Source organism: Apteryx mantelli, chromosome 7 (assembly GCF_036417845.1).
Source record: "Apteryx mantelli isolate bAptMan1 chromosome 7, bAptMan1.hap1, whole genome shotgun sequence".
NCBI lineage: Eukaryota > Metazoa > Chordata > Aves > Apterygiformes > Apterygidae > Apteryx > Apteryx mantelli.
In genome coordinates, this window is record NC_089984.1 from 33010753 (window position 1) to 33034661 (window position 23909).

General features: G+C 45.6%; 1 protein-coding gene across 2 annotated transcripts in view; it reads right to left on the reverse strand.

Moving 5' to 3' along the window:
• Positions 1-23909, reverse strand: part of XPNPEP1 (X-prolyl aminopeptidase 1) — a 40083-nt gene that overhangs the window by 15129 nt on the left and 1045 nt on the right. Inside the window, exons 2-15 of one of the 2 annotated variants that reach the window (XM_013955861.2) lie at positions 19043-19106; positions 17216-17320; positions 16839-16931; positions 15739-15882; positions 15256-15351; positions 12913-12994; positions 11732-11942; positions 8069-8158; positions 6666-6716; positions 5435-5493; positions 4622-4699; positions 3730-3801; positions 1649-1709; positions 728-797 (exon numbers count right to left, since the gene is read on the reverse strand). In XM_013955861.2, coding sequence (XP_013811315.1) covers positions 728-797; positions 1649-1709; positions 3730-3801; positions 4622-4699; positions 5435-5493; positions 6666-6716; positions 8069-8158; positions 11732-11942; positions 12913-12994; positions 15256-15351; positions 15739-15882; positions 16839-16931; positions 17216-17320; positions 19043-19106 — 1276 coding nt within the window. Of the gene's footprint in view, positions 1-727; positions 798-1648; positions 1710-3729; positions 3802-4621; positions 4700-5434; positions 5494-6665; positions 6717-8068; positions 8159-11731; positions 11943-12912; positions 12995-15255; positions 15352-15738; positions 15883-16838; positions 16932-17215; positions 17321-19042; positions 19107-23909 lie in introns of those variants that run through there. The other variant, XR_010884747.1, reaches the window with a different exon arrangement.

Sequence of the window (23909 nt, forward strand, 5' to 3'; positions counted from 1 at the left end):
TTCATGCTGGGATGCACAATCATTTCAGGTTGTTTCCACCTGAATGCAGAGAATTTCTACATTTGCATGTGAACACTAGGCCCATACCTGCAATTTCAGACACCCCACAATTTCTGTGCAGGTTTCTCATATCACTACCCAACTGCTTTATCCTCACCTACCCCAGAATGCAAGCTGGAGGCAACTCTCCCCTGACCAGGGAGAAAACAGCTCTACAACAAATTCACCCTCAGTGAGTGCATACCACAGCCTCTCCTGCACAGAATCAAAACAGCTCCTTTGTGTGTCATATTCCCATGCTGCTTGCTGATAAAAGAGACTGCATATTAACTAGAAGAGAAATAGCCAGTCCTTTTGAAGCTGGAAAGCAACCTCTTCCTTTGATAGGGCCATGAGTAAAGCATAAAGACAACCTCAAAGCACAAAAAGGCCACAGATGTGTCAGAGTGCAATTCAGTGGTGAAAGTCACTGCCATCCTAGAACTGGAGCACTTTGAAAACCCTTCAGTTCTTCCCTCAGAAGTTTCAGCACCAGTAGCTGCTAAAAGAGAAGGAATCAGTAATCCAGAATCCAAAATGCAGTGACAGAAACAGACATGGAGAGCTACAATATCTGCCTAACACATCCAGGCTTGTCAACCATAACATTTTCTCAGATCCCTTAATGGTTCTCCAGAGGTCACCGCTGTGGTCAAAACACCCTGAGACCTCCACCCCACCAACCTACCTTTGGTTCCATTTGGGAAGATGGCTGCACTCACAGCTATATGTCCCTTCAGGACATATGTGAAGCATTCCTGTCAAGGCAATACGTGCCATGAGTAAACAAGGAGAGATAAAACATTGCCCTCCCCAGAAATGGAAAGCAAGGCTGCATTTTGCAGCAAACTGTGGAGAATCTTGCAAGATTTGCTCATGCTTTCCTATGACTGGCAGTGCCAAAGCAAAGCAGGAGGAGTTTAAATTACTGTAAGGATCTTTATCAGCTAATTATGGAGTGTGTGTCACAAACTCAGACTGCAGACATAGCAACAGGATATTCACTTGACCCAGATGACTGATTTTCCTCATGGCTGTAGCTTTACTTCCTGACTATACCCTCCAGCATATTTTTCATCACTGAGTGAACTAATGATGAAATGAGTTTTAATTAAAGAAGTGATTTTACATAAACAAAATTACATTGCTCAATTCCCAACATGGACGTTCTTACAGCAGTTTGAGACTGGCACAGTAAGCTAGACACAAACCACTACCACAACCTTGCACTAAACACCGACTTTTATACTAAATTAAGTCAACTTAACTCCCATGTTGGACAAGCCAATAATGTGCATCTTCAGCCTGCAGGTTTTATTATTTCTTGGAGAAGGTGTGTCACTTTCCAGGTGAGAGGTGTGCATCTTAAGATAGGGAGGTATCATTCTTTAATTCACTTCAATTTTGGAAATCTGAAGTCTGACAGCTTCCTTTTTAGTCTTTATAAAAATACTGTCACTTGTTTTATTAGTAAATAAATGATACTCAATAGATCCCTTTGACTATACAGCAGTAGGGAACATCATTATTTTTTAAGCACCATAATGACTGTTCAAGTATCTCTAATAACAAGGGTCAGATCCCAACACACAATGAGATGCCAAGTTACCTTTTCATAGGCTGATGGTGTGCCAAAATGCATTGTCCTAGTCACATCTGTTGTGCCATCTCTTCCAAAGGCAAACAAAGATGCAGGACACAAGATGATGGGGGGGGGAAAAAAAGAGACCAAAGTGAAAAAGCACAGAAAAAGCCAGTCATACTGCAACAAAACAACCAAACTAAGCGTTGGGTAAAGTTCTCTGCTCTGTGCTACACAAGACATTGATGATATAACAGTTCCTAATCCTAAAAATTCCTGAACGCACACATCCCAGATGTAACCTTAATGATTTACAATTCAAAATGTTAACTTTCAACCATAAGAATCCCACAGCTCTTCTCAAATTAGAATCTAGACTGCTTGTAAAAGTGAAGCTAATTTGAGGATTAGCAACAGGCACTGCCCATAGAGAAGAGGACAGAGAAGGTCAAGTTGAGTCTACTTGCATTAAAAGAAGATTCTTTAGCAGCTTAAAATGTTTGTATATATATATATAAATATATATATACACATGTATGTATGTGTACACATGCACGCAAATGATGGCTGTCAGCTCTGAAAAAGTAAGTATAAGTGGGTTTAGTTACCCTCAGGATGCCTTGTACTAAAATTTTTACAAGTTGTCCATCATTCTGATGACATCAGAGAATGGCTCTAAGTTCCTTCTACGAATACCATTTTGAGCCAGGCGTCAAAAACACAGATGGCCTTGAAATAATAAGTTCCCTCTGAAACATTCATGCCTGTGCCTACGCTTTTCCCCAGCACACACACACCACAGTCACAAAGAACTCACGGTTTAACTTCTCAGCAGTGACAAGCTGAGCATCCCTGTCACAATGCTGTGGTAAATGCCATTGATGTCCAGCTTATATGTTATTCACAGGCTGCTTTTCATAGTGGCACTAAGGAAATTGTTAATTAGGCCATCAGAGGGGGAATAAAAGATCTCATTGTAAAAATCTTATCAAAGGATGTTTGCACAGTTCCTCTTCAAAGCTCCTGACTGACATAACAAAGAGGCATAGCTCTAAAGACAAAGCTCGTCTCAAAGAAGCAGTCAGGTCCACCCTGCATCTTTCTGAACAAACCATTCCTAATCTACTTACACTGGTTAAAAACATCACTTCTTTCATATTCAGTGGAGTCAGAGCTCCACAACAAACCACCACAGAGACTGAGGCCACTGAATGGTGTTGTCAAAACAGTGCTGAGTGAGCAAACAGACACGGACACGTTGCCTTCCCCAAAACACACCTGAGACCCAAGAGGCCACTGGGATGAGAAATCCTGCCTCTGAGTCTCTCTGGAAAGAGAGAATACCACAAAACAGGGCTGTTCCCTGCACCTTTGCTCCACCTTCCTTTGGCCTCAAAATCAGTCAAATTGGCAACCTGGCAGGGTGGGTACCTTATTCAGCTGCACAGGTTGCTGTGTAGACAGCCCAAGGCTAAACCAGGGCAGCCAGGCCTGCAGCTCTAACACCAGTGCACCAGTGAACAGAGCTGGAACGGACAGAAGCACACCCCATCAGCCAGAGCATGGCTATCGGCAACACTGGTGCTGGGACTCAGAGGAACCGCACTTTTAGATCCTGTTCCCTGCCCCAGAGAAGGCTTGTCTGCCGCCCTGAATCTAGCTCAAAGCCTGCTGCCAGGAATCAGTCATCCAGTGCTTTCGCTGCAAAATCTGCCAGGCAGAAATCCACCTCTGCATACTCTGCCCCCTCCAGTAATAAGGGCCCGTTAGTTCCATGTGTCTATGAGAACCACCAACTCCTTTCGTAACAAAGCACTAAGGTGTCACGTCTAGTTCAGAGGTCTCACAACTAAAGCCAAACCACCCATCTAGACCTCCCCAATGCTTAAGTAGCCCCATGCAGGTTTCTTCCAACAGCTATATTCAAGATCCCACAAACACCTTTCGGAGGAGGTACAATAGACAGGCTCTCTGTGAAATGGCTCTAAAAACTGCTCAGTCAGCCGCTACACATTGCTGTGCTTGCCAGAGCAACGATGAGCTGACCCTGCAGGGTGGTCGCTAGGAGCAGAGAATGCAGTGTTTTCAGCACCATTTATCCCACTCACTTGTACTGTGCTCCCGAGTCCAGGAGGTAGATCTCATTCATAGACAGGGTTCTGTTGGTCTCAGGAACTGGCCTGTTCAATTAAACACAGAGTTATTTGTTCCATGGTTTTAAGGCCTCTAGCCCAAGTCTGTGGTCCAAAAACCACACTAAGTGCAAGCTTGGATGTGTCAGCTTTGATTTCTTGTAGCAGCGATGGAAATCCCACACATGCTGAGCCAGGGATCATAGTGAGGAGCATATTTGTCTACAGTAAATAAAATTTAGGTGCACAGAATAGTTTTATTGCTTCCAGGAAATCCTCAACACCTGTTCCCGGACTTATTTCAGTGCAGTTTGCACTTTACCCTCATCCTTGCTAGCCTATTTCCACCAAATAGCCATTCTTTATGCCCCTGAGCAGACAGGCACCCCTCTTGATTTCTAGAACTAGCAATTGTCCCACAGCACAGAGAGACCGAGTCAAGCCCATCTCCAGCTCTGCCAGTCAGCATGTGGTGGATGCAATGAAGGAAACAAAAAAGCTCTTCACAGACATAAAAGCTTTTAGACTGAGTTGGGCCAGGGATTAAGTCTCTGTTCCAACATAGATGTTACCTATACTCTTAATTGTTTTGAGCTGAGTCAGTCACCACTTGGGACAGGTGGTTCCTCAGTGGCCACAAAGGACAGAGAACAAGACCAGCATCATAATAAATGCATTCCAGCCAGGAGAGCAAGTTGTGTTTTTTTTAATCTAGTAAGTTTGGAAGCTGTTGTGGAATAGAGCAAGATGGCAATTGACAGCAATTATGTCTCTCTGGAGCACTCTGCTGCGACTCCACAGAGAAGCTACAGAGCTCATTCCCAGTATGCTTGCTGAAGGACAAAAGGAGAAGCTGTGTTTCTCTTACTTGTAGTGAATGATGGCTCCGTTTGGACCTGTGCTTGAAATAGTAGCAAAACTCAATTCAACAAAGTCTTTCTGTTGGCTGAAAGAAGAGATTGTGATCAGTACGGCATAAATGAGGAGCATATCAGCCACCTGGGGCACCCCAGCACATGTCAAGCAAGAGAGAAGTCCTGGCAAATATTGCAACCTTATCTTCATTCTTTATTTCACTTCACCTTAGCCTCCCCCTAGTCCTGAAAGCCATTTGGGCAAGCAACACTTGGTTAGGAGAACTGTGCAGATCCAAACTCTATCTTCCCAACCACATGAAAACCTGCTTTCTATCTCTATCCAGTCCTTACCAGTAGGAAGTTCACCACCCAGACTACCCAGGGAGGAGACATCCTGAACAATTTCTTCTTTATTATTTATTTACTCATAGGCATTTTTAGAGGACCTATTGAGGTACACATGGAATATCTCAATACAAATGATGCTCACTGTCCATCAGAGGAGGGGGAAAATTTAACTCCTCCGTGGTAAGAAAGCAACTATCTCATATTCAAGTGCCCTAACCCAAAGCACTCCTCAATGCTATCTCAAAAGGAAAGCAGGTAGGATCCAATGGGCTGGGACCTGTAACTCCCAAGGGACCCAATTCTTCCTCAACTCTTTCAAGTGTTCAAAAAAATCCCGGAGTAATGGTTTGTCCTCAGGTAAAATACATCTGACAGTGAGCTGGATTTCTAAAGTGTAAAATAAAAACAAAGGATAAAAATCCCGCCCAGAAAGGCCCACCCAGAATGACACTCCCTCACATGGAATTTATTTTTACCTGCGAAACTCCTCTGCTTTATCTGCAGCAATTATTTCTGTCACTGTTCCCTTTGGAACCTAGGGGACAAAGGTTTAGGCTGAATTAGCATGCCAACAGGCCAAGGAAATGCTGTATGCACAGGGAAGGCCCAATGCTTAAGTATTGTAAAACCCAGTCTTGAAGTGGCCCCTTTCCAGGTTTTCTGTCCTCGTTCGCCAGTGATGACAAACAAAAACTCAGCAGTATTGTGCAGAGCGTGTGAGAAGCAGGAAGCAGAACTGGTCGTGGCAGGGTTGCCGAGCCCTGCTTGGGGAACAGTTACTGCAGTATCAGCTTCGCTAAGGCAGGCACACAAGTAGCATCTTACACAGCAGCATCTCTTCACACAGTCACGTTACACTAGATTTAAACTGTTCTATTTCAACAGTCCGTGGTATTAGCTGAAATCTGCTTCTGTCCAGAGATGGAAGCACTTGTGGGGAGAGTGGGGGGGAAAGAGGAATTTTATCTTAGACGTTTGGCAAATCAAAACCCATGACACAGACTGCTGAACTGACTTCCCCAGGACGGGACAACAGGCAAGTGGGAGCCAGAGGCAGGTCTCATATCCCCCAGAGCAGATTTCTTGAGGTACTCAGACACATAAAAAGGCACCTTCTGGAAGTCACCAAAGCATCTTTATAAGTAAAGTCAATGGGCTCAGGCATTCAGTAGCACGGAAGGAACACAGCTTAGTAAGGTACTGCGTAACACTTGCTTCACTATGCACTCCTAACACAGAGCAAACAGGAGCAATTTGACATAACCCATTTTCACTGCACATAAGCCTGACTGCACGTCTCCATTCATAAACACCAAATCTGTCCATACTGCTGGACAACGCTGATTATCCTGAAAAATACTCCTGCAATATTGCACTAAACTGGACATTATTTCATGATGTACACTATCAAACCAGCACAAGACAGTATTAAGCCTATATTAAGTCTGTTCAGGTCATTCCTCAGCTGCTCTGGCTTTGGTCTGTGCAAAATAAGTGGGAATATGTTTTCAAAGAAATTAACTCAGCCTTGGACAGAAGCACAATCAAAATCCCCCAAATCAAACAAACAAAAAACCTGATATCCCCCCGGTCTTAGCAAAGGCACTATAAAAATATCAAAAGGTTTGTGCTAATGAAGAATTTTACTTCGCAATAAAATCTCCAGGTCAAAAAAAAAAAAAAAAAAAAAAAAAAAAGATACACTACCTCCTTCTCCAGCCAGTTAAAGAGCTCACACAGGGCAACAGCATCTTTAATCTGTTAAAATAGGCACAAAAAAAGAGAACTGAGAACAAGTAAGATTTATAAAGCCTCAGTAAAAACACTGCTTTTAATGCAAAGCAATTAGACCTGCAAGCTTCAGAGAGACAAACTAGGTGACGTAAGAGGTCTTTCCAGGTTCTGCATCTTGTAATTAATGCAAGCACTGAAAATTTATCAGAGCAATTAAATAAATTTTAATAAAGGTTTGCTGCTGGGACATATCTCATCACAAAGGATTACCAAGTCCTCAGTAAACATTGGCTTTACCCCACACATGACAAGTCTCTTCTGCTTCAACACAGAAGACCTTGTGTTTCAGACCGTGGGAGATGACGATACAATGCATCTCGGCCTGCGACAAGGGAATATGCCCATCACGTGCCGAGCCTCAGAGGCACCATGTTGTCTCTGCCATACAACCTCTGGCTTCTCTCCTGCCTGATGACTGCCTCCCTCCCTCGGCTTTTTTTCCCCCTCTTCTTTTTTTCTAAAGGGCAAGGAGCAAGAGACAAATGTACAAGAGCGAGGCACAACTTTTCCCACAGGTGACAGAAAAAAATAAGGTGTCTGTGCTCAGTACAAGTATTTTTACTCATCCATAACTGATAGGGAAACAAAAGCATTGAATTAGAAAGCAGCAGATCCCAAGGAACTAGCAGCAAATATGGAGCAAGCCCAGAATTGCCAGCCCTGCTCTAACTGGCACATTTCTCACGTTGCAAAACCTGCTGCTTGAAAATTAACAGGAAATAAGCAAGAAAAATTTTCAGCCCCACTGTGAACCTGTTACACAGGCTTCATCTTTTCCAGAAAATGTGCAACTTTTCTAGAAAATCAGCACCATTTTCAGAGTGTCATGATGATGATGCAAAAACGGAGCACTCTGAAGACACTGGCTGCTTCTGAACATCTTGGCCTGTGTTTTGCATTACATGTCAAAGGATTTCTCTATGTTCTTTCTGCATTTGTTCAGGTGATAACAATTTAAAGACTTCACTGAGATAGAGAACAGCAGTTATCAAAGTGAGAGAACATTCCTTTAAGGGCTCACACTCTAACACTTCCAAGTCTGTGCAGTCCCCAACAGAGCAAGTTTGGTTACTCACACTATTACCCATGTTGTTCTTCACTCCAAGGGAGCACTGAACAAGCAAAAAAAAAAAAACCTGCTTCAGCAACAGTAGATGTTCAACAGAAGGCTAGAGAGGCAAATCCTTTTTCACTCTGCCATCCAAATACTTGCTTTTTAATGCAAAACACAAATTTAAAGGAAAATGTAATCTCCTTCCCTGGATGTAAAGCAAACCTCCTTCCATGCAAAAGGAGGCTTTCAAGGTTTTACTTACATGTGCTCTTCTCATGCCGTCTGTTTCTGAAGCATTCTTCACAGCTTTTGCAATACAGATGGGGGTATATGGGGTGAGGTATCGGTAAGCCTGCAGCAGAAGGACAGGGATTACACGTGGATTAGTCAAACAACACAATCCTACAAATTTAATAACCCAGCCTGGCCACAATTTGTACTTCAGCAGCCTCTCTAAGCCTTCAGGACTGTTGGATACTGGTTACTAGTGGTTAGCTAAGCACACTGGGGAATAAAGAGGAGAAGTAGTCCCTGCCTGTAGAAGATGGAGTCATGAGGAGTATCCAGGAAACCAGAGTGCCAACAGCACACCATGAAGTAGCGTCAAGATTTGAACAGCCTGAATATCGCATCCATGTCCAAGCCATGGGTTTGCTCTTGGTGAAGTACACATGAAGGCCTAGAAACAGCCAGCAAGAAACACTAAAACTTCAGTGAAGTTTAGGCTGTGGAAACATGAACCTAAAAAGTCACCTGGAGTTGTTACCTTACTGTTACCCTCAGGCAGCAACAGGCAAAGGAACAGGCCCAAGCATCGAGCACTGGACTCAAACCTGGAGGCCCCCTTGGGCCCCAAGGGCTCGGCTCCTTCAGCACTGAGCACCCGCACTTCTAACAAGCAGCAGCTCTGTCAAACACATCAAGAGCCAGCAAAAACCATGGAAGGCCAGTGCAAAGCTGAGGTTTACATGCTGTCCTCTTCCAAAAGAGGCTTACTTCAGGAGTCTGAGAAAAACTTTTCCTGCACCTGGATCGGGTGGCCTTGCATTAGGCACTAATAACCGATTCCTTACCACTGTGCATTTTCCCTAGATGTCAGCTGTCTTTCCATTAGTGGGAATGCTTGGCTGGTTCTGAGTGTCACTTCAAAAGTTTGCCACCTGCGGTAACTTGCCCAAGTCCGCAGAAGAAGGAATAAAAGTGAAGTCTTCTGCTCCAGTTCTCTGCTTGACCCATTATACATTGGGGGATGGGAAGGACTCCTATACAATCCCAGCCCAAGCTGTGTGCTGTTTTCTTATTCTCAACACATCAGCATACAAATTAACACCACCCAAATGCATAGGATAGGCCTGTTAGACCCTCAGAGAAGACCAATTTTTCACAAATCCTAGAAACTTAGTTTCCAGATTCTTAAAAACAGCAGGACAATTACACTAGATTATGAAGAAACTGAAGTGCTGAAAAAGCCACAGGAGACTATCAGAGTCAGGGCAGAACTGCTCCACAGTCAGATTTTGTATTAGATTGGATTGTCTTTTACAGATACCGCCCAGATCTATTAATCTGTGAAAAGCATATTTACAGTTGCAGTTGTAGGCAAATCTATAAAGGGTTTGCAGGTCTGTGTTTAATAATGCACTGGATTTTTGCCAACATCAATATTTGGCTTTGATGGAGGCAGGCAATAGACAGACTTCTAGCACCAGCATTCTTTAGAGCACCCCAGGCCAGTTGCTCAGCTGCTGTAAAGTAGCATAGAGCTGGCAAAAACCACCCAGCACGAGGAACTCTGGCTCTGCCACTGACTCACAGGGTGGTTTTTAACCAAGACATTTCAGTTCTTTCCCCTTCTGCTTTCTACTGCACAGCACTCCTTGGGCCAGGGACTCTCCCCAGGCATACAGAGGGCACCTAGCACAGAAACGATTTAACATCAGCAGAAACTTCCAGCACTACAGGGGTAAACTCATTGCAGTCCTTTATCTAGGCCAGACCGGCTGTACTTTTCAACATGGATGCTCTGCATTATGTCAGCTACAGCAGCTTACCTAAACTGAGGTTAGCTCATTTCAACCACAAGACAACAAGGGGTATTTTACCCTGAAGTCAGAAGAGCCACAATTTATCCTGGATGCTCCATAGCCTCTATGCTTTCTGCTACCCTGAAAGGCAGTGGGCAAAATTTAAGCAGTTTATGTTCAGAGGCCATTTGTACCTAGAAATGAACTGCTGCTCTCAGGAGGTTTAACTCTGGACAGGGGCAAAGAATGCATCAGTCTTGCTCATGTTCGTGTCTTGTTTTGGGTTTGGTTTTTTTTGTTTGTTTGTTTTTCTTTCTTTTTTTTTTCTTTTAAACTTAAACACAAGGTAAAGGGCATGTTTCCCACAAGTCAGAGCACAGGCACTCAGAGCCACATCCCTTATTAAAGGGACATGCTGGCAGCGACAGAACTTCCCAAAACTTCCCTTTTTGGTTTTATTATCTGTCCCAGTGCACCAAGTGCATTGAAGCTACCAAGGTATATAGCAAAGTCATCACTGGAGAAAAGAAATAGCCGTTCCTGCTGCTATTTTGGCAACAAGAGCTAGAGAGATTTGTGCTGGTATCAGACTGTGGCAGTTTGGGGTACACAAACAGACCTTGCACTTGGGACTCTGCCTTTTGGGAAACAGACAAGGTCACTTCTAAAATTCTTGTGTACAGGAAAGGCCTTCAAGCCCCATGAGCTGCTATGTTGCCACTGGTAGGACCGTACCCTAAACACACCTGCAGCAGTATGCGCAACAGAAAGGGGATGTCTGCCCACCTGGAGGGAGCAGAAACCTGGTGGTGGGCAAATGCAGACTTGCAGCCAAACACTTTACAATTTATTTTTTTCTTGAGTGCCCCCTTCATCTGAGCCCTGCGATTCTCAGGCGGGAAGCCTGGACTCTTCAGCGTCTCAGCAAGAGCACAAAATCCTCTTCGTTGGGCCTGGTCTTCCAAAGTAACATCTGGAAAAATGCCAACTAGGCCTTGATTCCCAGCCATATCACTGTGTAGTATATTTATTCACAGTATCTGTTAGGATGTTTTTCATAGTGTCTGTTACCAGATGTCTCTAAACTGGATGGAATTCCAGAGAGAACGTGATCTCTAGCAAACAAGAGATGTACACAAGATGAACGGAAGTCAGCTTATCTGTCTGTAGTTGCTGCTGTGTCTTTCACTGAGCGTCTCCTCTCCTGACTCTCTAACAAGATATTAGGACTCCCAGACAGCCAGGTTCAATTACCAGGGTGAGATACAGCACATAAAGCTATACATAAAACGTTCTGATGTTACGACTGTCCCTCAGCAGATGCACTCACTGCATGGACAACAAGCGCCTGCAGACTATCCGCATCCTCAGTGTTCCCTGCTCTAACAACTCTGCCGCCCTGCTCCTCCCATATTCAGTATGTCACATATTGCTCCATATTCTCAAGCTACTGAAACAAATAAGAGGACCACCTTCAGACACTCTAAGCCCAGTGTCCCCTCCTGAAAGTGCTGCCCAACTTTCCTGCTTCAATTTCTGGGAGCATTTCCTAAAGCAGCTCTTATTGCTAGTGCACATAAGGCTGATGCTCTAGCCTCAGGCACAGCGACCCGAGTTCACCCTGCTCCCTCTCTCCCTCCTCTCTCACTGTACTTGCCTTATCTTCAGCTGACAACCCTTTGGGTAAATCAGCTTAGCGAGTTGGAAGGCCAGCTCCAGCGAGAGCTACCCCAGAATTAAACAACCCCTCAATACCTTAGCACCGCTGGATTGCCACACAGGCACCAGCCTACAGCACACTCTGTGGAGGGGAAACCAAGGGCAGCTGCCCTCATTAAAACCATCCCTAACTGCACTGAGGAGGAAGGAGAGAAGTCCTTTCCCTCACCAGGCTCACAAACCTTGGGGACAGCTTCAGTCAGAGCATAGCTGGCTTTGTCACTGAGCCATACTTTCTCCCTGGGTGAGAGGCCTGCGCCAACAGCCTGCAGCTCTGTCAGGATTGATCCGTAGGGCACCACCTGGATTTTAAACTCAGGCTCCAGGGTGGAGTCAAGCTGTAAGTGTTCCCTCACGGCTGGGTCCATCACCCGGTCACCATCAATGAAGAGCCTGAGAAACAAATCAGAAAGAGCAGATAGGTAGGCCCACATCTGACAGAGGTTTGAATAAGGGAGGAAGAAGTAACCACACTGCTCTGGTGATGTTTAAGAGACAGAAGAGATTGTTAATTATGCTTTACAATTTCCTCTAGATTGTTTTATCCACTGGCCTTCACACAGCTTGAATCCTGCATTGAAATTAAGACACACCACCCTGCTGAGGGGAAAGGAGCTGTTATTTTTGTTTGTATGACATATTCAAAATGGCTGCATCCCATAACCACACTTCAACCAGGAGAGAGCGACAGAGGCATGTAATGGCTGTTCTCTAATTTTTAAGGGCAACATCTGGAAGGAGAAAAATCTACTGTTATTATAAGCACCACACTGTTCTTACTTTATACTGAATTGGAAACTTGAGCTCAACACTCGCATACAGGCTGTACTCACACAGCCAGGTTTTACTCCAGACGCCTCCAGCTAGCAGCTCTGAGGTGCCTCTAAAACATTTGTGTTTGCTGAGGCTCATTACAGGGGACAGCTAGGGGAAAGCAGCTTTACGGCATAAACCAGTCCTGAAACCTTTCGACACAGTCCCTTCAGTTTTGAAGTAACTCATCAATGACATTAGAGAGAAGTTTTCCAATGTGCAGGCCAGTGTTGGCTCTCACCCACATTTCACCTAGGGCTCCAAGAGCCCTCCACATTATCTCAGGGTGACAGAGAGAGGTCAGCCATCCCGCCCAAGATCACCCAGCAAGTCAGCCGAGGTACTGGGGAGCACAGTGGAGTTCTTGCTTCCCTTCTCCTAGCTCTGATCAGTGGAGGAAAGTAATTAATGCTGAAGACAAAAGTGCTCAGAAGGGACATCAAAGCAGCCTGGGTGTAGGCGGTTTTAAAAGACAGAGTGTACTGCTAGAACAGATCTCCCACAGAAGAATGCATCTTGGGGGACAGAAGAGGGGAGGAAATACAAGTACCTGATTGTGTTCATTCCTATGATGGCATATGCAAAAAATACAGGATTGTACTCAACATCAGAGCCTCGGAGGTTGAAGAGCCCTGGAAAATAAAAACGTCAAGAATCAGGGTCCTGATTCATCCTTTGTAACACTAGAGAAGGCCAAGAATAAGCTCAGCAAAACACAGTCAAGCAATTAGCTGGCATGGGTGCAGGCAATGGGTCCAGCTCCCACATCCTGCTGCCTTTCAGGCAATCCTGAGCTTTTGCCAGGAGATGGCACCAGAACTGCAGCTTGAACACTGACATCCAGGAGGGAAATCAGGGTCCAACTTTCCAAGGAAGGGCCTGACTTGGAAAAAAGCAGATATTGTCAAAAAAAGACATGGACATGCATTAAAAAATATATAAGTATTTGCTCTTTCCAGTCTGTGCAGTGTGATAAGAGCTCACTTCAACAGCCAGAAAGCTTTAAAGTTACAAAAGAAGATAACACTTCATCTAATCCTTCTTTTGATACTTGAGAGAAAGGAGACACAATAGGCAAGACCAAAATACTCCAAAAATGCATCTCATTTGGGTGCCTCCAACATCTCAAATGCGGACTTCACAGCCTTAGGTTCTTTTCTCTCTCACAACTCCAGGCAAAGTCAAGAGGAGAAGGATATGTTCAGAATCTCCAAACTCCCAATTTTAGGGTCAAATAAAAACCCCAGGGTATCCAATTAGCTGAAATGAGTTACTTGAGGCAATAAGGCCAGCCAGCAGGACAGCTGGGAACAGAACCAGCATGTCCTAAATCACAACCAGCACTGTATTCAAACTGTGCAAATTCTGCCACGAAAGTAAAAATAGAGTTTGATCCTCCCCAGGGAAGGAGTAGGTCACTTGAAAGCAGGAAAGAGTCACAAAGAACTCTTTACTGCGCGGGTACAAACTTCCTCACTCATCCGTTTCTCAATGCAGCAAGGAGGCAACAGCCTCGTTTTGTGGCCCTCTGTTTCTGTCTCCAGAAGCTTGTCTGGAGTTTAATATAGTGAATTTAATTAGATAAAATTAAAGCGTCCCCCCTCAATTTAGAAAAGAAAATCTACCAGGCACTTGGCAGCAAGTTCCTCTCATGACCTCTTCTGGTTCATCTTAAAACCCTTGATTCATAACCAAGCTTGGCTTTGCTGGAGACATTTAATCTGAAACCACCTCAGGGCAGCAATTTATCATTAATTTAATTGGAGATGTGCCTGAAAAGGTGAGACAGAATCTCTGCTCACACAGGCCTCCCCAGGGAGGAATCATATTTGCTACTCTCGGAAGTACTTCTTTCATGAAACAAGCTCTGTGCTCAGCGTCCCAGATCCAGGAGAGCCTACAGACCTCAGCAAGCTGGCTTCTCCCCGTGCTGGAGGCTTCGCGCTGGCTGTGCCGGAGCTAAGAACACACTACCTTTATTTCTACCATTTCAGATCAGACATGGGGCACATGCATTAACAGCACACTCCGCCAGTGCTGGCATTCCCGTTGCACCACTCTGGGTCTTGGTGACTTTTGCTAACATTAATCAGCAGAAATCACTCAGAGGCATGGATACACAAAACTAGCAACAACAGTCCCTGGGGAACCACTGCCTTTTCTGGCTACACTCCCTTCCTACACACTGGGCAGGGAGCCAGGGTGTAGAGACCTGGTTATCCTGGAGCCCCAGACACAGGACTCTCCAGTCGGACCCTCGGATCAGCTTCCCTCCTGGGCTGAAATGATCTGGAAATACGAACTGAGGCCTGACTTACTTGTTTTAACCCAAGCATTTGCTGAACACTGCAGAGGTAAAGACTGATTTTAAAAGCCATGAAAATTATGAAGAGGACTGTGAATGCTGTATACCCCACCCTCGCCTTATGTATACAAAGCCACATGTTGCATTGTTTTGTTTATAGCCCAGCCTCCACAGCAGAAAGTCTCCATCATCCCATAGGGTGAGGCAGCATCAGGATATCTTACAGCCAGAAAATCTCACAGGTTGGGTTTTTTTCATTCAAACTGCTTCAGGCTTTATACATGACCTTCCCTTCCCCTTACCTGGGCTGTTTTTCAAAGGTGGTGATTTGTTGCATATCCTGGGCCAAAAAAGTATTCAAGAGCTTCATCGGTTTAAAAAGGCACTGTATAGAAATACAGACTCATGGCTTGTGACCAAATTTCTTGACTGCACTTGATACAAGTTAATTGACCTCTAACAAATACATTGGTTGTATTGAGTGTCTCACTCTGGCAGGGTTCTTCCTTTCCCAGGAGGAAGGAAGTTTATTTGGAGGAAAAACTGAGAAGGGAGGTGCAACAGCCCAGGCCAACTGCAAAGACTTACATGCTACTTCATCCAAGGCTGTTACCACAAACCACAGCACTTTCCTCTCAGCCATTTTTGAACGGAGGGCTAGGATTTTGTCTCTCCAGCTGACCCCTGCAAAACACAACATGAAAAGCTACAGTCACCAGCTTTACTGGGATGGTGACAGAAGCACAGACTGACGCATTGGATTTTGGAGGTGTTCAAACACAGTGTGCTTGGCTTGTGCTCCTCACTCCTGCCCAATGACTGATATGAACCATCTCAAACAAGCTTCCTCCTCTCTAAGACATGAATTGTTTTGAAGCTAACTTCCAGAAAGTGGTTATTTGAAGCTGAGGTCAAAGGGGCCATTACCTGAGGTACGATCACCTTCTGGACTGAATCACAGTGGATCATGTTGGGCTGCAATAGTGTTTTTCCTCACTATTTTGTAATGGAAAAGCAAAATGGGAAGGGCAGTAGAAATATCTCCTGACTCTTGGGACTTGAGCTTCTCACCTGTGTAACTCAGGTCCAATGTGATGAGAGGCTTGCAGGGGCGCTGGGGACAGTCTGCCCAGATTGTATCAATCAGGTTTTCTTTGACAGGCACAAGATCGTGGCCAGCACTTTTCAGGGCTTTGGACATCCTCTTCCACTGGTCTGCCAAAGGGAAAAGAGTCAGCAGTGGTGACTTTAAAGAACACACTGGCTGAACAATAGCCCCAGTCAAGGGGGGAAGTCAAGAATCTGAGCCCCCTCCTTTCTTCTCAGACCATCCTCCTTCCCATCCTCTTAAAAAACAAAGAAAAAGCTATTGAAACTACGGACCCACAACTGCAGCCACTACAGTCAGCAGCAGGTACAGAACCTGAGTCCTTGCAGCCCTGGAGCCTCATACTTGAGCTGAAGAACTACTGCCCCAGCTGGAAGACAGAAGTCACTGGAAGAAGACGCTCCAGAGGCTGCCATAAGGACATCCTCCACCCCAGGGCAATGAAGAACCACACTAGACCTAAGCTAGATGAGGGCTAGGGTGGACTTCCACATAGCCACAAGTCTGATTTTTAGCCTTAGATCTTCCCTTGCCTCCCATGGTCTCTGAACTGAGCTCCAGGTTCTGAAACATGGATAGACGGATGGATACACGTTCATCTGATACACATGGTGCCTCTCCAGGAACACGCTTCCTACAGGGAGAGCTGCAGAGACCCTGAGCACCCCAAGCAGACCAAGCATGGCAAGTTTTGCCTGGGTGTTCTGGCTCACACACATGCTGGCCAAGGCATTCAGCATCTTTGTGTTGAAGTGCCCATGACAAGCCACAGCACAGACAAAAGGAGGTGGCTGGGACTCTGCTTTCCAGGTAAAGTCACCGCAAACCCAGACAGTAATTCTCACCCCTTGTGTTTTGGAGCATGTCAATGAGCTGCTGCGGAGCTCTCATGATACATGCCTAAAAACCAAACTGGTTTGTAAAACAGTTTCACCCTCCACCACCTCTGGGTGAAAACATGGCAACTTTTAGCTGTATAGCATCACACAACAGCTTGGTCAGGGATGCAAGGAAGCAAAATCCAGTTACCCAATCCAGAGTTATAAAATAAAGTCAAACCAACCAGCCGGAATAATGAAGGGGTCCACTCCCACCTTCGAGCCTTCTGGGAGGACGCTCACTAGCCAGTCCTCCTGAGTCGGTGTATCTTTCAGACCTGCATGGATAAAAGAGGTTCAAAGAAGCACCCATGCTGAAGCGTTCCCACACTACCCAAAAAGTCAGGTCCAAGCTAACATTTCAGACACGTCTACTAATGTAGGTCTGCACTCATGGGCAAGAAGAGTTGCAGGACCTTAAAGCAGGAGCAGTACTGTACCCAAGATGTTCCTAAACCCCCACATGATGGAGTGTTCCTACAGCCCAAGTTGCGCCACATGAAAAGTGACCAGTGATTGCTATCTGTGTGTTAGCGGAGCAGCATCCCAGCCGCCTGCATACCCATTTTCATGAGTGTCCAGTTGTTATCCATCTGATGTGCAGCTTGCAGGAAGTAACGTCCATCCGTCCACATGGCTGCATGCTGTTCGGTTACAATGGCAGTACCTAAGCAGGAAGGCAGAAAGATGTGGCTAGAGAGAGGCGGACAGCCATCGTGCAGAGACACAGATAGCAGTGGGTGTGTTTCAAACACACCTGAATTCCCCGGAAGGCAGCTCTGCTCATTGTTCAAATGTTACTCGAGTTTCAGTGGAAATATTCACTGTTTCCCCTATACTATGATCTTCCAAGTCCCACTATGGACAGTATGCACAAGGGCTCAGCTTAATGAATTGCCTCAGAAGAATTCAACTTGAACAGAGCTCAGCCAGTTACTGCAACTCAAACAAGGCTTTCCAAACCCTCTTAATAGAGATCATGGTTTTCACTTGACTGTTGTCACACTAACACATACTGGGCACAACCAGACTCCATCCCATCTTCTTACAGGGAGGAAGCCCAAGCTCTGGTCACCCACAAGAGACAGCTGTTACTAGGCTAGCAGACATGGGATGCATCCCTTCCCAAATGTTACAGCTGTAGCACGGATGGCTGAATGGGAAATATGAACATAAACTTCTGCTGATTTCAGTGACTGTCCCATTCCACTGACACTTTTGTGGAAGCAATACGCCTTACAGAGCAATGAAAGACAGCTGAGGTGCAGTAACATCTCAGCAAGACTCCTTGCACTCTGAGTGCCTTGCCCTTGGCTATTTAAGAAACTCAGGGGCACAAACAAACTGAATCCTGGTCTTTGAGTCTCTGCATCTTGACCATCTTTTCCCTCACCTATGTGCAGAGACTGAAGCCCAGCTTAGTAGACCAGAGTTTTCAAATGTGAATTCATTGCCTTCTAAACTCCCCCAACACAAACCCCGATTTTAAGCTGCTTGAGCCTGAAAGGTGTGAAACAAAAGTGTTTTCTATCAGGAAACACAAGGTGAGCCCATGTGAAATCTCACTGACTCACCAAGTGCTAGACTAGGAACACAGACCTTCCAAGTACAGAATGGTATCCCAAAATAGAGATCAAGGTTATGAAGAGGCCATGCAGAAGGCATGAAATTAATACAGGATTCATTTTATCCATTAGCAGCAACCTGCAGCCTTGAATTTATCACCTACCACATGGGGTCCCAGCACAGCTCCTATGAGCTGATGAATGGACCCTCCAAACAGATAGACAGCAGCATTTAACCCAATTTACAACTGGGGGAACAGAAAAACCTAAAGTGACTTGCCAACAATCACACAGTAGAGTCAGCTACAGAGCTTAGGGTACAGCTAGGATAAAAACTAGGTCTCTTGACACGCAGACCTATCCTACAGCCAAGAAAACATCCTGTCTCTGCAAGATAAGCAAACTTTTTCCACAAAGCTCAGTTTCCAAATGCAGTGCTTCTGGCCCACTCTCTGTTTAAATAGAAGGGCTAAAGTCATCTACTATTTACCCTAACCCAAAGGGGCAATGTAAAAGCTGATCATGCTGTCTCCACATCAAAAGAAATGAACATAGGCTACAAGCACCACATTAAAGAGTTAACAGGATTTCACTTTATGAGAGGTTCATTCAGGGGTCAAACATTTTCTGAAAATTTGTTATTGCACTGATATTACATAATTCCAGTGGGTAGCCAAGACATAATTTTGCAGATGCTGAAATGAGAACAGTCCAAGCAAGCCAGATAGGTTTCCTTTTCCATCCTACATCCGTGCCATGAAAGGGACCTTTTCTTTATAGGGGAATTATGCACAGTAGCAAGAACCCAAGGTCTGGAAAGGTACCTGCAGAGCCATCAAATCCAGAGATGAATGCCCGTCTGCAATCACAGGGTGCAATGTACTCACTCTGGAAACAAAAGAGGCAGCAATTATTTCTAGCAGCAGAAAAAAAAGAAAAAAAAGTCAGCTGATGACAAATACTTTGATAAGGCTTTTCTCCTAAAGGACGCCGCAGAGAAATAAATGAGTTAAAAAAGCCTAAACTCTATTCCACTGGAACATTTAATCATCTGCGATTATACTGCATTTATGTCCAAATGCCTTTTTTTTGTGTGTGTGTGTGTAGGGAAAAAAAAAAAAAAAAAAGCTGCAGCACTTTTCTCCCACAGACTTCTGCAAATACTGAAGTGTTTCAGAGCTTGCAGATGTTTATTTCACATTCAGCCTCCCCTTTGGGCAACAAACAAATGCTGCCTTTGAAGCTGCAATGTGAAAGGAAGAGAAACCAGAAGCGCTCCTTGATCTTGGAGACCAGAGTAATCAGCACATCAAATCTGTAAAATTCACTACCTCCACTGAAGTCCCCTCGCTGGAATTTATGAGAATTCCTTTAAGACTTTCTTTTCCACAACAATGACATTAGAAGAAAGCCATCAAGGTGGTGAAACTATAAAACCTTTAAGCCCTTAGGACCTTTCATAATTAGATACTGATCCTTTCGCGTCTTCCTTGACTGCTCAAACCGAGACTGCGCCAGAAATCACCAGATTATAGTTTGGTGGGTGAGAGGGAATCAAGGACTGCTAGTCCTTCCTCACCCCAATTCCACCACAACCTGTGTTTGTGGGCACTTCTGTTGGCAGCGTTAAAGAAGAGCCTGAGGATGTGCAGATACCCTATATCCACAGAGGCTGTCAAAATGAAAAGAAGAACAACTACACCTTGAAACGGTCCCCACATCCTTTTTAATGGGATCCATTCTCACAAGATCAGAGGTCAGAACTGCTGAGCAGGCCTGTTAATTAACTCGCACAACTCAGCAAATCAACTTAATCTAGGCTGGCAGTGCTGCTGTTCGAGCTGCAAAACCCCTGGCGCAGAGTACCTTACAAACGGTCTGAAGCCAACGTCTGTCCCTGTGCACGTACAGCTCCTCTGCCCTCAGCTGCGCTGCGGCAGGAGAAACACTTTGGAGGCTGAGCTGAGAAACCAGCCCGATTCTCAGATGGCTTTAGTTCCCACTGTGATGGATACTGCACTTCTCTCTCTGGCCATGGCTATTTTTAAATTGCCTGCTCATCAGAAAATACTCCCATTAAATCTGTTACTCTTCACAAAGAAGGAGGAAGGTTCAAAAGCACAGAAGTGAGTGAGAAGCACAAATCGTGGCAGCTCTCAATCACCTGGGACCAACACCCAATTTCTGCCCCAGAAGAGGCACCAACCATCCCCCACCAGCCTGCCAAAACTGAGCCTTGGGGCAGCAAAACCCATGGCCCAAGCCAGGATTTAGCAGAGTGGGTTTTTTGCTCCTGGCTGCCAGGGAAGATGCCTAGGATCTGCTCCCAAGAAATCCTCTATTTTACCCCACCACTAGTGAAAATTGACAGAAACAGGGCAGGTGTCGAGAGCAGTCTAGTTCCCTGTGGCTCTTCCCGTCCAGCCCTGCAGACCCTGCAGGGCCGTGGCACCGACTCAGCAGCCATGGGGGGAACAGGGGTCAAGACAACCACCTTGGAAAATGATGACTTGCCCCCTGCACACCTCCTGCTGACAGGGTGAGCCCATCGCGGTCCACCACAGCACTGCCATCACCACTCACCCTCTTGGAAAGAGCACCTGAGGCATCAGCCGACAGGCAGGAAGAACAAAGTCATCCCAGGAACAGAATCAGGACCCAAACGCCAATTTCCCACGGGTGCTTATCTCAGAGCGGCAGGATGGCACGTGAAGGCCCAAGTCCAGCCTCGCTGGGAGTGATTTCCCCCCACTTCAGCATTTCCTACTGATTTTCAGCCTGCTGACTGCTACAATTCCCCTTCACTGTATCAGACACCCAGCTCACAGTCGGGGAACCATCTCCCAGGGTCCGATGCCTAAAGGAGACGCTGGAAATTTCCTGTTGTAGATCATATCATAAAGTACATCTGAAATCACACCAGCAGTTTCTCTTCCCTTTCTCTTGATCTACCCAGCAGAGAGACTGCAGGCTGGTTTGCTTATGCAGATAAACAACTTCACATTCGCAGGAAGGATTAAGGCTGAGCTAGCTGCATTAACAACACAGAACAGCGAGATAAGATGCACTGTCATTTTAAAAGGTTTTTTTTTTTTAAATCTACAAAGAGGAGGAAAAAAAAAAACTACCAGTCTTATATCTGCTTAGCTAAAGCTTACCTAAACTAACAAGGACCTTGATTTGGTGGGAAATAACTCACACTGTCCCATTTGCAGACAAATCCAGGGACTGTTTTAAGAATTTACAGCAAGTCAGTGGGACTAGGAGGGATCTGGAAGAAAGACAGTTCATTCATCCGTCAGTGTGAATTCCTGCACACCCCTCCTGCCCTGTCCACCTGTTCTGTTCCATACAGCAACCCCGACTGTGCGAAGATGAGCATGTATTTTGCAGGGGCTAAAATTACAAGGGGAACACCTGTGGACGCCACGCAAAGCACAGGCCGCAGCACGATCAGAACAAAGTATTTCCCTGGGGCTTGTCTTGCAGCCCTGGTGGCCTTCACCCGGCCCTCTCCGGGCCTTTTGTGGCTGCTCTCCACCATACCTGTCGGTCTGGGACCTGCAGTCAAAACTGGGGGCTCCATCACAGAAACCCTGAGCTAAGCCAGGAAGAGCCCGAAGAGATGAGCGGTGCTTCTCACAGGAGTTTGCATGGTTGGGGCATTAACATGCCAAAGCTCATTCTGTCCAGGGCGTTCTAACGTCAACCAAGAGCAGCAATGGAAAGAGCAGCTCACTGCCCTTCGAGCTATGACACTGATGCCCTACCATTAAAGAACAAACACTGCTGTGTACTTGGAGGAGGTTGGTATTCGCTGCCAAAAACCTAACCGTATCAGTAAGATCTGGAACAGGTCAGTGCAACCTGTGCAAAAGTCATCGCCTCTACTGCTTTATAACTCTGCTGATTCCTCAGCTCAGGACAGTGTGTGTCGGAGGAGCCAAACATGAGCAGAAGATGGCATCTCCGCCAATCCAAACATGGGGCCCTGAGCCGGACAGGTGTTTCCTGGATGTGGAAGACCAGCCAGATCCGACCAAATTTATTTTCGCTATTGAGTCAAGGCCTGGGGAGCTGGAGCCAACCCCAGTTAAGCTGTGATTGGCTCGAAAACCAAGCTCCAACCCAAACATCATTCCCTCACATCAAGAGGAAAGCTCCTCCAATCTCTGAACATGCCCACATGAGCAAACTCCAGATTCAGTGGGAACTGGGTGACACTACATAAAAATGGATCCTGCATTCACCATTGTAACACCCCAAATGCTTAGACAGGCCTTTTTAACTGAACCATAAAGGAATTAGGTGCCTCATTCCCGACAGCCCAGCACTTCATGTTCCTCTGACAACTCCAGCCACAAGATCCACCCCAACATCCACAGAAGTAAGCGGGACTCTTTGCACAGACTTCAGCCTGCTTTTGAGCGGGACTGCTCTCCTTGCCCACCAGGCTTTGGACTTCACCGGCATCAAAAGTTCCAAAAATAAAAAATATAAATCAAAGCAGCAGACATTCAGGGCTGGCTAGAGGAGCCACAAATCTAGGGTATTAGCAGCCTTGGGTAAGCCAGAGTCAGAGCAGACTGTGTTGGAGAAGCTCTGCAAGTCTTTTCAGCTCCTTATACCACTAAACATGGAAAGCAAAAGATATGATTGGTGGCAAGCCTCTGGTAGTATTAAAAAACTAAGCCTTTTGGCCTTGGCAGGAAAAATAATATTAAAAACATTAGAGAGCTCAGAGCTCAAATATCCAAGTTTCAGTCAGCAAGACACCCTCCATTCCCAGGGATGTTACAAAAAGAAGTCAGTCAGCAAGTTGCAGCTTCGGGACCTAATAGCATCAGTCCAATCCAGGGGTTTCTTTGCAAGCAAAAGGGGAATAAAGTTTTCCCCAGTCTAAACCCTCTGTCAGTACCGCAGGGGGGGAAACTGTTTGTTGGATGAGTACTCTGACATGGATCCCAGCACAGCCTCAGGAACAGCTGAGGGAGGCAAGAACAGCAATAAATAGCTTGGCTATGGAGAAGAAATGGCTCAAGCCACCAAAAGCTTTGTATCATGAAACCATGGCCTCTGAGTCACGGAAGGAAGAGCAGCCTAAGAGCAAAACTTAACTGCAGATCTGTAAAGCTCTTATTTGCATGCAGGGAACAAACCCTTTCTTGGAACATGGGGAAGCTGAAAACCTCAGCTCATCACAATTTACCTGCAATCAGTAAGCCTGTTCTGGGATCCACAGGTTTCCAGTGTCTAAAATTGCACCAATTCCCAAACTTCACAGACAAAACCCTGCACTAGCTAGTCAGGAGGTGCCAGAATCAGCAGCTTTTAGTAATCATTTCCACTTAGATGGATTTGCTCTGCAGAGAAACCTGACCAACTTGCCCGGCAGGAAATAGCAACACAGGGCTCTCTGCTTTACTGCACTCTGTCAAGGAAAAAGAGAGCAACAGAAAAACCCAGGAGTCCTGAGGGTCACATTCTTCAACTCACATGACAGCATTTAGTGTCTAGTGAAATGAAACCAGAGTTATATATGGACAGAGGCAGCTTGAGGGAGGAATGCAGCAGACAATAGCAGCTGCAGAAAACGCCTCCCCTCTACCTGCCCGAGTTTGGATCTCTGTGAGAGGAAACATGATGCTGCACATTTGGTCTCAGGGCACAGGCAAGTCTGGACCCAGTTCA